This window comes from Microcebus murinus, chromosome 27 (assembly GCF_040939455.1).
Source record: "Microcebus murinus isolate Inina chromosome 27, M.murinus_Inina_mat1.0, whole genome shotgun sequence".
NCBI lineage: Eukaryota > Metazoa > Chordata > Mammalia > Primates > Cheirogaleidae > Microcebus > Microcebus murinus.
The window spans coordinates 13,002,254-13,018,981 of NC_134130.1; the positions used below are offsets into that span (position 1 = coordinate 13,002,254).

Sequence of the window (16,728 nt, forward strand, 5' to 3'; positions counted from 1 at the left end):
TGAACTAGGATTGATAGACAGATGTCACTTCATGAATAGCCTTCTTCCCTGCAATGGAGTTGGGACTCTACTCCGCAGATGAGTGGTCCTCAGCCTTGCTGTGTGATAGAATTTCCTCCAGAAACTGTTAAGAATGCCTAGGTGCCACGCTACCATCTTGCCCCTACTCAACTGGAGTCCATGTATGAAGCTCGAGCACATGCATTTTTTTTTAAAGCTCATTTTTTGAAATTGCCTTAAGAAGTTTGTTCTAGGTAATGCAGAAAAGTTGAACGGTTTTGTGTAGGGAGTAATATAATCACGCTCACATTTCAGAAAGTTAACTCTGATGATAATAGATGCTTTGGATTGGGGTGGTAGGAGACAAGAATGGAAGTAGGGCATCGATCGGCTTTTGCAGTATTTGCAATAGTGTGCATAAAAGATGAGGAAAGCATGAGCCAATGGAAATCCTTGGTTAGAAGATGGGGATAGCTGTTTACTTTTACAAAATGGGTGAAATAAGGCAATAAAGATTTGCTACGGGTTCTAAAGATGTGGAAATTATTCTTTCTTAACTTACTACTATTTAACAAGAAAGAGTCTACTGGAGAATGTGGGACATGCCTCTGGGTCATTAAGACAGGGCACGGTGACACTTTAACACCACTGTAAGCTTTATAGGAAAGCATTTATCTTAACACATAAACAGTTAACAACACACACAACGTTACTGGCCTCTGTGTACGTGCACCCAGGTACTTTCCCACATATATATTATATATGTCCAATACATATATATATATATAATAGTCTGGTTGCATATAGGGATGAAAATATATATATTTTCTCCTTTTTGGTATAAAAAAGTCAAAGATATCCATAGCCCAGGCTGATACTTGGGGACTGCAATGAATGCAGCATTGTATCAGTTGTCACAGTGGTTCCAGTGTGACTAACAGGTGCTTCTAGCAACTGGTTATTAAGTATTTTGAACATTATCTCCATGTATTGGTAATTATTATTTGCCCTTCAGTTATCTTTACTCAACAGAAATGTGTTTGTTGACTTTTCGCTGGCTGGGCATTGTGTTCAACTTTAGTGTTGCAGAGACAAAAGGCAAGGTTCCTGTTCTAAGAACTCGCAGTTCAGACGGTGAGATGGACACGTTAGCAAGCTACTGCGTGACAGCTCAGTGAACACGGACCAAGTCAGTCCGGAAAGTATCCGGCCATGTGACGTGAAAAATAGGGACATTTACAGAAGAAGATTCAAGAAGCACTGTACATAGGACAATGACAACGCAGTCCCCGTCAAAGGAGGCACCTTGGGCCCTTACACGGGTCTCCTAGGGTCTCTTAACCTAACTCATACACGTTCAAGGTGCTCAGGTGTTCTGCTCGTTGCAGGCCTTCCAGAAGGCGAATCACTTTCAACAGATTCTTGACCGTCTTGGAAGCGTCTGAGCCACATTTTTATTTGTGCTGCACACACTGCATCATCCCCTCGAAAGGCCTGTGAATCATCGGAATCGTTTCCGCGGAGGAGTGTTCAAGCTCAACGCAAAATCTGACGCCCGTCCACTGCTCCACTCGCTCAGTTATTTAGCATGAGTCGGCCGCACAGCGCATGCGCTCACCCCATGGCGTCCGGCGCCTACTGACTTCTACGGCAACGGCGCCATGGCTCGCGCATGCGCATCCGAGTCCACACGCCGGCTGCCAGGTTACGTCAGTGTCGTACAGACCGTTCTGGGCATATTAATAATGGCTGGATACTTTCCAGACAGACCTCACATATAATTAGTTGGGTTTTTTTAAAATTATGTGTTGGGTATAAAGTGAAGATAGATGAAGGACACAGAATTCAACTGGATAAGGAAATTATATCTGAAATAAGCCACTGGCTGTGACAGTAGGAAGACACTGAAGTTAGACATACTGTGTTTCCCCAAAAATAAGACCTACCCATAAAATAAGCCCTAGCAGGATTTCTAAGCATTTGCACAATAGAAGCCCTACCCCAAAAATAAGACCTAGTGATGGGCGTGGTTACAGCAGCGTATCTGCACAACCCATGCATTTCGTGGCAGAGGGTAAAGATGAGCAGCCCTTCTCATCTGCCCCATGGTGACAGCTACTGTCCCAGAGGTGACCGGAAAGGTGCGGGCAGCCCCACCAACAAGGTTGGTTCCCTCTGGCAGGTCCCGGCCATCCGGTGCATGCTGCAAGCTGAGGCTTTGAGGAGAAAATAGTACATCCCCTGAAAATAAGCCCTAGGGTGTCTTCTTGAGGAAAAATAAATATAAGGCCCTGTCTTGTTTTCAGGGTCACACAGTAGACGCAGAAGAGGTGTTTCAAACAGAGGAAACACCATGAGATGAGAAAACACAAGACATATGGGGACTTGCCAAGAATCCACCCTGAGTGTGGAGAGCAGGCTGAAGACAGGGCAGGACCAGCCCCTGTCTGCCTTGCTAACGAGAAAGCCTTGGGAGTATCTGGTTTTTAAACGGGTTTGACATGGGCACATTTGCATGTTAAAGATATTACTTTGCCAGAAATAGGGAGGACGAATTCGAAAATGTCCAGATTACAGTCCATCAGAATAGAAAAGAAGCTTTTTGTGATAATCCTGATGAGAAGAATTATAAATATTATTAAGATTTTGGTATGTTACAATGTAAGAGCCTGCCCACCTAGCTCAGTTGGTAGAGCATGAGACTCTTAAAATGTGAGATAGTGTTCATGTATTTATATTCTCCATGATTAGAAAGATTAGAAGTCTGTATTATTTATTAGTTATTGATAACAGTTTTCAGATTTATTAAATATTTACAATGCTTTTTTTCCAATATGGAAATCATGCTATATTGTAGAGAATTTAAACACTTAAAATATTACAAAATAAGTTTTCCTATTTACATTTGTAATATATCTATGAATCAATAATCGGGATTTAGCCACTGGTGAGAATTTCTTTTGGTAATTGTATTATCTTGGCAAATTTAATGAGCATGAGCTAATATTTATATATCTACCTATCAAATGTAGATTTATTCAAGCTCTGGGATCATCTTTAAAGCCAATTAAGTTCATTGATATTTGTATGTCATTTCAAAGAAATTATGCAGGGACAAATACTGTCAATCTGCAAAGTAATCAATATTTTAAGCAAAGACCCAAATTCTAAGAACTATCATTATTACCAATTTGAAAAATCTTAATTTTTCAGCCTTAATTTTTCCAGCACATATGACTTTATTCTTCCCTTACCCCAATGAAGATTGACCACTTGGATGACTTAAAAAGATTGATCATAGAAAATTACTTTTATCTCAATATAAGAGTCAATGTTACTATCCATTTTGAAAAGTCTTTTTTATGCCACCAGATTTGTTCTAAAGATTTTCACCTAGGTACTAGACTAGGTTCTGAAAGTCATGAATATGAGTATACTATTGTTCCTGCCCTCAAGAGCAGAAAATATAACAATTCACAGAATGCATCTTTATAGAATCATTTATAGCTCAAGACATAGTATAATTGCCAAAAAAGAAGCATGAATAAAAATGCTGTCAGAGCACTGAAGACTGAGTAATTAATAGCACGAAGAAGGGATACTCTGGCCCAAGAACAGACCTGAGAGGAAATTAGGTCTTAATGAAATCAAGACGGCAGAACTAGAGAAAATAAAATGTTGTTCACTGTTCTCTTCCTGTTCCATTTTCTCTGCCTCTCAAGAGATGTGGTATTTTCAGAGGATGGATAAGTGTCTTTGCAGACATATATTTCACTTGGTGAATTCTGTTCTCTAAACCTAATGATGAGTCTAGTGAACAGTAAAAGAACAGTAAGAGAAATTACCAAACATGGGTAAAAGCCAGTGCAAGAATGCATGTTGAAAGGATTCTTACATGTCTTAAAATAAAATTTAAAAAATCAAAGATCTCTTGGCCAGATGGTGACACATAAAACTACAATTCATTATAATATATTACCACCCCGCTAAAAATATACCTTAGGTAATTTCATAGATCAAGCATAAACTAAATTGCATTCTCTGAAATATACCAAGAGAGTGGAAACTGATTATGGAAACTCCAAATGGTGCATACATTAATATCTCTGTAAACGTTATTTTATTTGTTCTTATTTGCAGTCTTATATTGCTAAGCTTATTAAACATATCGCAATGATTAAAGGAAACTGCCCTATTTTCCTCGATGAAAATGTTACAGCTGAAAGGCAATTCATCATTTTACACTTGAGGAATTTTTAACCCAGAGACTGAGTGACCAATTGCCTGGTGGACTGGCCAGTTACAGAGGTTAAGGGGAGAAAAGGAGGTGAATGGGTATGGCAGGTGCAGAGATGCTTGGAAACTCTTGCCCTACCCTTCTCATCTTTCAAGCCTCAACACAGTGGTTACTCTCTGAGAGCCCTTACTCGGTGCTTATAGAAATGCTTAGCACATAGTGGGTATTTGATAACTTTTTGTTAAGTGGATGAATGAATTAAATAGAACATAATTCAAACTCCTTTTTATGCTTGTGGCGATTTTAGCATATGTCTGCAAATTCTTTGACACTCCTTGCTTCAAAAAGGGGAGCCTCATTCCCCTGTTCTTGATGTAGGACATTGTAGTAGTTTGCTTCTAATGCATCGGTTATAGTGGAACTGATGGTATGAGACTTCTAAGGTGAGGGTTTAAAAGTCATTGCCCTTCTGCCTTCCTGTCCATTTTGGGTCACCTGCTCTGGAGGAAGGAGTGTTATGATGACACACAGCTATGGATGCACATAAGAACTGACCCCTCCTACCAACAACTAGCACCAACTTGCCAACCATGTGAAAAAATCACTTTCAGAGAGAATCTTCCAACCCCAGAAAAGCCTTCCGATGACTTTAGCTCTGATTAACATCTTCATTACAGCTTCATGAGACTCTGAGCCATAACTGCACAGTTAAGCCGACGCTAAATTCCTGGTTCACAGAAACTATGATGATAATAAATGTTTATTGCTGTTTTCAGCCACTAAGCTTGGGGATAATTTCTAATGCAGCAATAGCTAACTAACAAAATGTCCAACAAGGTTCTATATAATCTGACGCTCACCTACTTTGCCAACTATACCTCTCACAATTCTTACCCTATACTGCTTCAATTCTTTCTGGGAAAGAAATTCATATCCTAGGCAGTTATTTTCATATTTTGCAGTAATATAACTCTTCAAATGCTATCTAACCTGGAAACCCTAACAATAAAAGATTAAACATGACTTCTACTTTGAAGTTGACTGGGATAACTTTTCAGCGATATCTTCTGCTTCACCAAACTACCCAGACAATGTTCTTCAAACTGTACTGTGTTCCAAGGAACTACAGCAGGGATCCTTCTTGGAGAATGTTGAGTTTTAAGAGCTATCAGTGTCTGAAAACACTATGATGAACCAGCCATTGTCGTGTGTTACCCTTCTTCATAGTGTGTCACAATCAGAAAAGATTAGGTCTTTGCATTAATAAGAAATGGATGGAGTAGGTAACTTGTGCATATTTGTCTAGATGAAGCAATCTACAGTCCAAAGAAGTTTGAAAACTACAGCTCTAAATGTTAATAGTACCCTTACTTAATTCTATGTGTTATTTTCCGTTTTCTGAGAGCATGACATATACTCTCTATATCGACTGGAAAACATAGTCAATAAATCACACAACCAACTTCAACTGTAGGAAGTGAGAATGATTAGAGACAGATCTGGGTTTGAACTTAGTAAAAGGAGAATTCCCCTTTTGAAGAAGCCTCCTGGTTTTTTTTGTAGGTAGGTCAGTGTCAAAATTTAAGTTGTTTCAAAGAACAGAATTCTTCAGCAGCTTTAACCATAACACGCTAGGAGGCTTTTCATCAGAACCAGTCAGCACTAGTTAGGAGATACTACTCTAGTTACTGTCCCAGATACTACGCATCATCTTCTTCCTTTGAGTTAGCATTATAGAGACAAAGTTGGGAAGCATCCCAAATTTATCACCAAGCTTTAAGGTCAGGATGATTCAAATGATTCCCCTAAATATATCATGAAAGCACAGCTGCAAAGGATGTAAAAAACCAATGGTACTAATTGTAGTCACAAAAATAAAGACTGCTTTGTGTACTCTGGGGATGTACTTAGGGCAAAAGAACAAAAGACATGATTATATACTCATTTGGTAGTAGAGAAGGCATTTTATTAATTAAAATGTCATATAAATTTTCTCATGTAATCTGAACTTCACAATTTTTAGTCTGGGTTAGGATGTTATGAGTTATTTTAACCACCTTCCTCTTTCCAAAGGTCCTCTTTAAAAGATTAGAGCTAAACTATCAAATGACATTGAAATGATTAATGTCCTGAATCTTTCTAGGGAGGTTAAATTTTATGTAGGGTTTACTGTGTCATCTTGTTTCATGCCCGCAACTATACTCTTAGGCACCTGTTAGGGATGAGACTGTGGCTCATGTCATTCACCCAAGGACACACCATGTGGTGCAACTGAGATCTGAACCCTAGAGGGCGCCAAACTCAGTGTTCCTTCTGTCCCCTTCCGCTGTCCTCTCCAAACAGGATCAAATCTCCTCAAAGAACACCTGTATCTGAACACCTGTACAACTGTTCACCTTATATAGTAGTTGGACAATTAGCCTTCTTATATCTTTTCCTAAGACATTCACCAGGAATGAGCAGAGAAGTTCTGCCTTTTGCCATGACTCGCTTGATGAAGAAAGTCCAAGTGCTTTTTTAGGCATAAGAATCCTTCCACTTTTTATTTTCAGTAGGTAAGAAATTTGGGTAGTATTAGTGAGGAGAGAGAAGGCTAAACACTTTATATTTGTTATTTAACCCTAACGGTCCAGTGCAATACTTTATATGACTCAAGGAAATTAATATTCACAAGGATAAAGTTTCACAGTACTTATAACATGGAGCTGGGATTTGAACCCACATATACTAATTCTAAAGTTCATGTTCTTTTGACTACACTATTCTGCCATGTGCTTTAACAGCAAATTCCACAGGTGGTATTATATCATGTCAGGGTATTTCTAGCAATCAGAAATACCACTGAGAATTCTGTATTCCCACTGGGTCTACCATGATCCCTGCTTTCAGCGTTGCATGGATAAATTACCAGGAAATCATTTGAACTATTTTACCTATTTCAAGTTACTAACTCCAGTGCATCCTATGCCTCAACCTGAATTAATATTCCTAAAAATATGTTTTCAACAAACTACATTTCTATATTATCATGTTACCAACTGTGAATGGGAGGTCAGTTCTCATACACAATGACTGAAGATCAAGACCTTTTACACCCTTGCCCTATTTTACTCAGTAAGTTGTGTGAAAAACACAAACTTTTAATACATATTCTGATGTTTTAATACCAGCTTGTCTTGCCCATACTTCTGCACTCATCACGGTCAATTCTACCTCCTAACATTGTTGTTACTGATCTTCCCACCTGGAACGTCTTCCCTTTTATTTTCCTGTCTGCAGACGTTATCTACTTGTCAATGCCCAGCTCAAGTCCTGCAAGAATTTCATTTACAGTGTTTAGCCAACTCCAATCTTCCTCTTTAGTATATAGTCTGTTCCATTACAATTTAATACCAAATCATATACTGTCTTCTGTTGTTTGCCTTTGTTTCCTGTGTGTTGGTCCTGACTTTGGGTGCAGCCTGCACACTTTTTGAAAGCAGCTTCCTATCTTACACGATTGGAATCCTCCACAGAAATCAGCACTGAGATGAGTACACAGTAAACACCAGGGAAATACTTATAGACTGACTAACTGTTTACTTTCAGTTTTTCCCCCTCAGTTCCTGATGATTACAGATGACTTAGACTTGAGCTTTTCTCCTTTACCCAACTTTAAATTTTAAATTTAACAGACGAATTACAGACCTCATTCTACAAAAAAGGTAAAGTGGCTAATAAAGACACTTTATTGACTCTCACCTCACCCCAAAATGCTTTTATCTCTATGTTTCCCTTTGCAAACGTGAATAAATACCTCGTTAAATTGTTCAGCCATGAATTAATAATTCTATCGTTTATGTCTTTAGATTTATAAACACAGAATGAGAAAGCAAATGAATGCTTAAAAAATCATAAAGCAAGTAAATTTAAAAAGAAAACAACCTTTGGACTGAAGAAAATTTTAGTCAAATACCATGAAAGGACAACTCTGTGACACTTGGTATAGAGTCTTGCAGGCAGCAGGCTATTAATAAATTAGTGAATGTAAAAAATATTTTAATAATTGATTTGTAGATATTTTTGGATTGTCTTTTTAAATAATCATATCTTCTGTATACAGCATTTTGCCTATTTCTTTTCCATTTATATTCTTTTTTCATTGTATTGGCTAGGCCTAGAGTACAATGTTGGATAGTATCACTAAGAAGAATCCTTTTCATGTTACTGGCTTTAATGAGAATACTGATGTTTGCAGTAGTTTTTGGAATATTTCCTCTGGAAACAGCCTGATATTCCTAGTAGGGTAAGTTTAAAGAATTAGTAAAATGTAAATTAAATCTATTAATCTATTTAATCTGGGTTTAATAAAAAAAATTTTAAATTATCCAACTAGGAATATTAAGCTGCTTCCAGAGGAAATATACCAGACAAAAATTAAAATTTAATTTAAATTAAATCTATGGAATTTATTTACATATTTAAATGTATCATTTAAAATATTAAAATATTGGATGAAAAATTTGTATTACTCTGGAGAACCACACAGACCATAGAAGTATGTGAAGTTGAAACACATAGAAACGTGAAGTTGCACGTCTCTGATCTGTCTAAAGGGTCTCGATATAAATAGTTTGGGGTTCACTCTTGGTCTCTTTTCTGTCAGTTAAGCTCACATTTGGGGTGTAAAGTAAGCAAAGCAATATAACTCCCATGGTATTGCAGATTTCCTACCAGAATGCTAAGCTTTACAAAATTTTTAAAATTTAAGGAGAGAAAATACTTTTATAGAGCCACGTGGAACTTGCATGAATAATTCATATTTCACAGATGTGGTTGATACTCTGGAAAAAATCACTCTATAGTCTTTAAAAAAATACCTAAAGATAGTGATATTACATTTGTCAAGTATGCAGTTACATTTAAAGGGAGATTATGATATGTCAAAAAATAAATTTCATTGTACGAGTTAATAAAATAATTTGGCTAAAATAAATAACAGAAACATTTTAAATAAATTTACCTGACTAACAGCCAGTTAAACCCATTAAATCAACTTCATGAAACTATTCTAATTTAAATTGCTTTACATTAGAGAAAATCTGAATATAATACCTGAGACTGTGCATTAATATTGGCTCCTTCCTTAACAAGAACTTTGACAACTTCTGCTTGTCCAGCCAAAGACGCAATGTGAAGAGCAGTATTGCCTTTCTGTTTTGGAGAAACAAAATAGAAAACATTAGAGGTTTCTGAATTTTGTAGAAACCAAAGTATGAGTATGCAGGCATTTTTATTTGCTGATTGCTTCAACTGATTAAAATTTGTCATTTTATCAAGACAGTAGCCCATTCGTGAAGGGGTTATTTTTTTTTACCATCAAAAAAGTTGACCATCTCATATAGTGTCTCCCTTTTTATCTTTCACAATACTGGTGTAATGTTGAGAATATAGAAAAACTGAGTTCTTAATGAACCAAAAAATTTGGGGGTGCATATATGTGTGTGTGTGAGACCAATATCTCATGAAATTCATGGGATTTAAGCAATAACTAAAGAGTCCTCCTGCAAGGAAATATTAGCTAAAAGAAAAAAAACTTTACTGAAACATTGAATTTATTTCACCTTGCAAAGAAAACCTAGAGATTTTCAGTGGTAAAGAAAATAACTTTGCTCACAGTTGTGTTTCCAGTCACTAGGGCATGTGGTTGTTGCTCAAAATATTTTGACAATAAAAAAATAAATTTTACATGAGTCAGAATGTCACCAGTAATTTCCACCATTTGCTATTAAAATTTACCTTCCACAGCACCAATCACCAATGAAAATAATTTAAACATTTTGTGAAAATAAAATATAGGCCAAGAGATTAAATATACCTATGAAGTGATTGAAATAAATAACAAAAAGAAAAAAAATGAAAAACAAACAGAAACCTATAGATTGCAAGCCATAGAATTTGGACTCTAGTTCTCTTTCTGCTTCTAGCCCACTGTAGGGCCATTAGCCATGGACGTTGTATTTGGGGGGCTCAGTTTTCTCCTTTGTCAATGAGATTCTCTTCTAGAAAATTTCACAACATCAATCTACGATTAAAAGCAAAGCTATGTTTTAAAACATCAATAGAGTTTCAAAGAAAGGAAAAACAAAAACAAGAGTAAACACTTAAGCAATCAAAAAGTGATTGGTTTAACGAATATACTATATTAACACGAGCAAATCAGGGGAGGCAAATAATTTGATCTATATTCAAATAGAGTTTGTTCTAGATATTTGTTCAACACTTATTTGATGTGCTTAAGAGAAATGTTAATTAAAATGTTTACTCTGTCTTTATGTTCCAAGTAAGAAATTTATTGCATATGGTGAATGTATGTTTTAACTTCTTTGGAATTGCCAGAGAGTTATTTGTTTTTGTTTCTTAATTTCTGCTAGAATTGCTGTTTACTATGCTATAAGCAGGATCAATGTACACTTTGGCAGTTATGCGTGAGGTGTTGGAAATGCAGGTTAACTGGTCATATTTCTAATTCATTCCCATGTTGTTTTTTGTTTACTCCTGATTGAACTAAAGCCCCAGCCAGAGGCTTGAGTAACTGACTTCTGCATTTCCCACAATCATATAATCACATTCCAGCCCTGGGCAGCAGGCTTGGCTCTGATTAGATACTGTATTTTTTCCAAATAAAAATTGCACCTTCAAAAGACAAAGATTTGTCATTATTGGTAATACTTTTTAAAATATCTGTTGTTTATGAAATGAATCCCTGAGAGGTTTGAATACATTTTAGCAAAATCAGCATCAACGGGGGAGTAACAGTTCCTAGTGTACCAAGCTTCTTGTACATTTTTTAAAAAATGAGTCCAATTTCTTTGCAAACACACATGAGAGTGATAAAGTCTAATTTTACCCTAATAATTCAATCCATGATCCAAAATCTCCTTTGCATTAGGGTACAAAGGACTCTGTATATCCTCATACCAAACTGAATGAATACATTAAAAGATACATCAATAGAACCGAAGCATGAAAATACTTGTTTCCATTTAAAAGTTTACCACATCAATTTATTTAGAAATGACAAAGTACCCTTGGGAAAATAAATGCTATTGCCCACAGAGGATTATGTCAATCTAGTTCTCTCTGTGAATCAAAGAAGGAAAGACCAAATATTAGAAACTAGGTTTATAGATTTCTACAGCCTCGTGTCTGATAAGTCCTTAAACCAAACAATTCAAGCTCTGCAAAGTTTAATGGAGAGGGTTTCAATTTTAGTTCTGTGAGTTAAGAATCTTGGTGTTCCACCAAACCTCTGAAATGTACAACTGGAAATGAAGCTTTAAATCATATCCTCTTTCCTAAGGAAAATAAATTCTACCTGCAAGAATATTACCTTAGTGGCGGAATCCACAGAGGACCCTCTTCCCAGCAGCTCCTGAACCAGGCCCACATGGCCTTCCTTGGCAGCCAGATGGAGAGCGTTGAGTCCATTCTAGGGGGAGAAACAACAGCCCTTAGGATTGGAGTGATGAGGGAGATGGTGTCCTGATCTCACTCAAGCATATAACCCGGAGAATATACGGACTCTGATCTCTGCATTTTTTTTTCTTTTTGTATAAGCTTGAATCTACTATGTTCGGAGGGACTAATTTCAATGTCTTTGATTCAGAGGCAAAAAGGTAGACATTCATTATAAACATGGATTTGGCAACTTCATTTAAACAAACTTTTTTTTTAAGCTAAGAAATTTCTAAACACTTTTTTAATGAGAAACAAAAGAGATCAGTTGCAGATCATTTATTGTGTGAGCCAAAAATAAAATTCTATCCAGTTTCGGAAACATACAGATCTTTAAATAAATCTTTTTACCTTTTAACAAATGGGAGAGGAATGCCTTTTTTGTAAAGTGATTAAAAAACCATAGGACAAAGCATATGGTCACACAACTCTTTGATGACAACCCTAGACTCAAAATACATTTAGTACTATGTCGCTGAATTGCATTGACTTTTTTCAAGTTTAAAATTTATTTTATAATCTCTGATAGTACTATAATATCTGATTCCAATCTACCTAAATCCCTAAAATTTAATTATTCACCATAACATTGAGATAACTTACTTAAAATATCACTAAGTATGATATTTACACATATTAAACTGACATAAGGCTTAAAAATAGATCTTAACATGCATATAAGGAGAACCAAATATAAATGTAAATTACTATATGGTAAATTTCATGTATGTAGTTACTGTACACTTTATACTTAATGATTTTGTCATCAAAAGTATTCAGGCTTTTATATTTGATACATCTTTATATTTGACTAAAAAATAAAGTAATGTTTGTTTGTGTTCTCTGCAAAGTATGGTCCTGGTTTTAACATTTAACTTTGAGTAGACAATGAGGTAGTACTATCAATATATACATGTGTAGTTTCTATATAACTGTCACAAAATGGTAAGAAATAAAGCACTTTGGAAATGTACTATTATATTCCTAGAAAATTTAACAAATAAATCAATAATATAATAAAAACTTGAAAAAATAGAGTTTTATGACCTCTGGATTCTACCAATATGCAAAAGATATTAACTCTACACAAGTGATTTAGCAAATAAAGATCATGTTCACTCCTAGCATCAATTCAAGGAGAGCAATGCGTTTTACAGTTATTTCCTAGAGTTAGGGGCAAGAAGGCTAAATAGAGGCAGTAGGCATTTGCCTCTTCTCCAGAGAACAACCACGATATCCATAAAAAAACCATATTTCGAACAGATCGTCAGAGGGAGAAAGAATGAAGATAACAGAGAGGCAATGGGACATCGGGTTGATGTTAGAAGACAGACACACAGCATGGGTCTCCTGAGTGCCTTGAGACCCCCTGCCTGGGACCCAGAGAAGGGACAAGCAGAAGACTTTGGGGACCCCACACTGTCAACTGGAACCTTTAGTTTTTTTTTGTTTTGTTTTGTTTTGTTTTTTTTTTTTTTTTGAGACAGGGTCTCACTTTGTTGCCCAGGCTAGAGTGAGTGCCGTGGCGTCAGCCTAGCTCACAGCAACCTCAAACTCCTGGGCTCAAGCAGTCCTCCTGCCTCAGCCTCCCAAGTAGCTGGGACTACAGGCATGTGCCACCATGCCCGGCTAATTTTTTCTATATATATTAGTTGGCCAATTAATTTCTTTCTATTTATAGTAGAGATGGGGTCTTGCTCTTGCTCAGGCTGGTTTCGAACTCCTGACCTCGAGCAACCCGCCCGCCTCGGCCTCCCGGAGTGCTAGGATTACAGGCGTGAGCCACCGCGCCCGGCCTGGAACCTTTAGTTTTGAGTAATGAGGAGTTCCTTGACACCCCAGGCTTCCGGAGTGCTGTGGGGAGCTCAGGTGGAGATTCAGCAGGGTTCCAAACCCTGGACACTCCAAGTGGCTGGCTTGAATCTCTTGGGCAGCCATGTACAGCCTGCAACCCCTGGTCAGGGTGGGCACTTGCTTGGACTTGGAGATTCTAAGAACAGGTTTGAGGGCCTGTTCCCATACTCCCAGGACTTGACTGTGTCATGTGGGGACATTGAGAGGAAACTTGGGAACTGATCTCTGGTAGGGAGGGAGCCACGTAGGCAGCACTGAGAGGACCGTGTGGTGCCACAGTTCATGCACGGGACAGCCGTCCCCGCTCAGCAGCTGCACCCATGCTGTCTGTCCCGGCTGGGGAGGTTCGCAGTCTGGTCCAGCTAGTCTGCCTGAGGGCTGTCGACCTTTGACTGGCCTGGCTGGTTTGGCTGGCTGTCAGTGCCAGAAGCTAGAGGGAAAGTCACTGGGTCAGGAGACGGGGAGCAACTTGAACCCCACTTCTGCCTGCTAGATTGTGCATTCTGGACTGCTCCTGCTCCATGGGCAGGTGCTTTGGCTTGGAGGGGGCATCTTCACCATCTTCCACAGAGGCTTCCTCCAGCAGCATGGGAAGTGACCTTTGACCCCCACTGGGACAGCATTTGTGCTAGCCCTTGGGGAGCCTGGACATGGATTTGCCTGACCGAGCCAGCATCTGGCTTTGCCCCTTCCATCAACCTTGGTGGTGGTGGATCACAAGAAGGGCCCCCTGGGAGTTACAGGGTCCTGCCCAGTGTCTGGGACTCTGAGTGCTTCTTCTGCCAGAGTAGAGTCAGGCATAGGTCTCACAAACAACAACACATCTAGCTCTCTCCTGCCAGCACCACCTGCTGGCACGGAAGTCAACTTGTACAACCCATTTGATCATTTGCTGACTCAATCATACAGAGCTCAGCAGACTCTTACCTGCAAGCACCACCTACTGGCCTGGAGACTAAAATGGACATCCCAACATAATCCTTCTGTTAGAAGCACACAGGGCTTGGGAAAGAGATATGATTCTAGAGACAGCCACCTCTCTTTCTTCACACAGATAGTGCATTGCCAATATATTCTAAAATAATTAGCATTTGAGGAAAACCACCGCATTAAATCTATCTGTTGCTAAGAAATTTAATCAGAGCTTTGCCCATCTGAAAGTACCCACAAACAAAGCCAAAGGTCCTTATCTAACATGCACTGCAGTCAAACCCATAAGAGGGGTGAAGGGAAGTGCCATCTAAACAAAAGTAAAGTCAAAACCAAAAAGTGAACAGCTTCTCTAGATGAGAAGGAATTAGTGCAAGATCTCTGGCAGTATGAAGAAAACAGACACCCTTCAAGGATCACACTAGCTCTCTAGCAAGGGACTTCAACTGAAAAAAATTTTTAAATGTCAGATAATGAACTCAAAATATGAAGCACAAGTAACATCAATGAGATCTAAGAGAAAGTGAAAAACCAACATAAGAAAACCAAAAAAGTAATTGAAGACATGAATGAAAAATTTACCAGAGAGACAGATTTTTTTTTTTAAATAACAGAACTTCTGGAAATGAAAGACTCATTTAGGGGATTATAAAATACAGCAGAAAGTTTTAAAAGCAGATTAGAGCAACCAGAAGAAAGAATCTCAGAGCTTGAAGACATTAACCTAGTCAACCAAAACTAAAGAAAAAGGTATCAATGAAAAAAAGAGAAATCCTTGAGGAAGAAGAAGATAAAGTAAAAAGCATTGAAAACCTATTTAAGGGAATAATGGAAGAAAACTTCCCTGGTCTTGCTAGAGATTTAGACATCTAGATAAAAGAAAGTCATCAAACTCCTGGAAAATTCATTGCAAATAGGACATCACCAAGGTACATAGTCATCAGACTTGCCAAAGTCAGTGAAGGAGAAAGTCCTACAAGCTGTGAGCTAAAAGCATAAAGTAACTTACAGAGGAAAACCCACCAGACTAAAAGCAGGCTTCTCAGCAGAAACCTTATAAGCCAGAAAGGATTGGGGTCCTATATTTAGTCTTCTTAAATAGAATAACTATCAGCCAAGAATTATCCTGCAAAACAAAGTTTTATAAGTGAAGGAGAAATAAAGTCTTTCCCAGAAAAGCAAACAGTAAGGGAATTTGTTAACACTATACCTGCCCTTCAAGAAATGCTCAAAAGTGCTTTAAAGATCAAAAAGAATGGTCAATACTCACAAGTTTAAAATACTCAAAAGTAAAAACACAATTCTTACAAAACAGTAACACAAGGGAGAATATAAAGCAACTAGGTAACAAGCAACATGATGACTGGAACAATATCTCCCATATTATAATAATATTAGCATTGAATGCAAACAGTCTAAAAGCCCCACTTAAAAGATGTAAATTGGCAGAATGGGTAAAAGAAAACACACACACACACACACACACACACCCCAAATATCTGCTGTCTCCAAAAAACTCATTTAACTTACAAAGATTCTCATAGACTCAAGGTAAAGGACTGGATAAAAATATTCCATGCAAACAGAGACCAAAGCAAGCAGAAGCATGCATTCTTATATCAGATAAAACAGACTTTAAATCATCAACAGTAAAAAAAGACAAAGTCATTATATGTTGATAAACGGATCAATTCAACAAGAAGATACATCAATCCTACATATATATGCACATAAGGGAGCTCCCAGAGTCATAAAACAAATACTACTAGACCTAAGAAAGAAATAAACAATAACATAATAATAGTGGGAGACTTCAAAATTCCACTGACATAGCTAGACAGATCCTCAAGGCAGAAAATCAACAAAGAAACACTAGACTTAAATGGGACTCTAGAAGATGGACCTAAAAGATGAAACTGTAGAACGTGCATTCTTCTCATCAGCACAAAGAACATTTTCCAAGATAGACCATATGTAGGCCACAAAACAAGTCTCAACAAATTTTTAAAAACTGAAATCATATCTTCTCAGACCACAGTGAAATAAAACTAGAAATCAATTACAAAAGGAACTCTCAACACTATACATGGAAATTAAGCAACCTGTTGCTGAATGATCTTTGGGTCAATGACAAAAGCAAGAGGGAAATCACAAAAATTTTTTGAATTGAATCACAACAAAGACACAAGCTATCAAAATCTCTGGGATAC

At 37.5% G+C, this 16,728-nt stretch overlaps 1 protein-coding gene and 1 long non-coding RNA gene across 51 annotated transcripts in view; both read right to left on the reverse strand.

Moving 5' to 3' along the window:
* ANK2 (ankyrin 2) overlaps positions 1–16,728 on the reverse strand; it is a 559,765-nt gene that overhangs the window by 138,775 nt on the left and 404,262 nt on the right. For all 50 annotated transcript variants that reach the window (XM_075998052.1, XM_075998068.1, XM_075998071.1 and 47 more), the window contains 2 exons: positions 11,610–11,708; positions 9,332–9,430 (listed from right to left, as the gene is read on the reverse strand). In XM_075998052.1, the coding sequence (XP_075854167.1) occupies positions 9,332–9,430; positions 11,610–11,708 (198 nt within the window). The remainder of the gene's footprint in view (positions 1–9,331; positions 9,431–11,609; positions 11,709–16,728) is intronic.
* Positions 11,983–14,629, reverse strand: LOC142864826 (uncharacterized). The gene is made up of 2 exons (XR_012915125.1): positions 13,538–14,629; positions 11,983–13,167 (listed from the first exon to the last, which is right to left on the reverse strand). It is a non-coding gene; the product is annotated as an uncharacterized LOC142864826 (long non-coding RNA).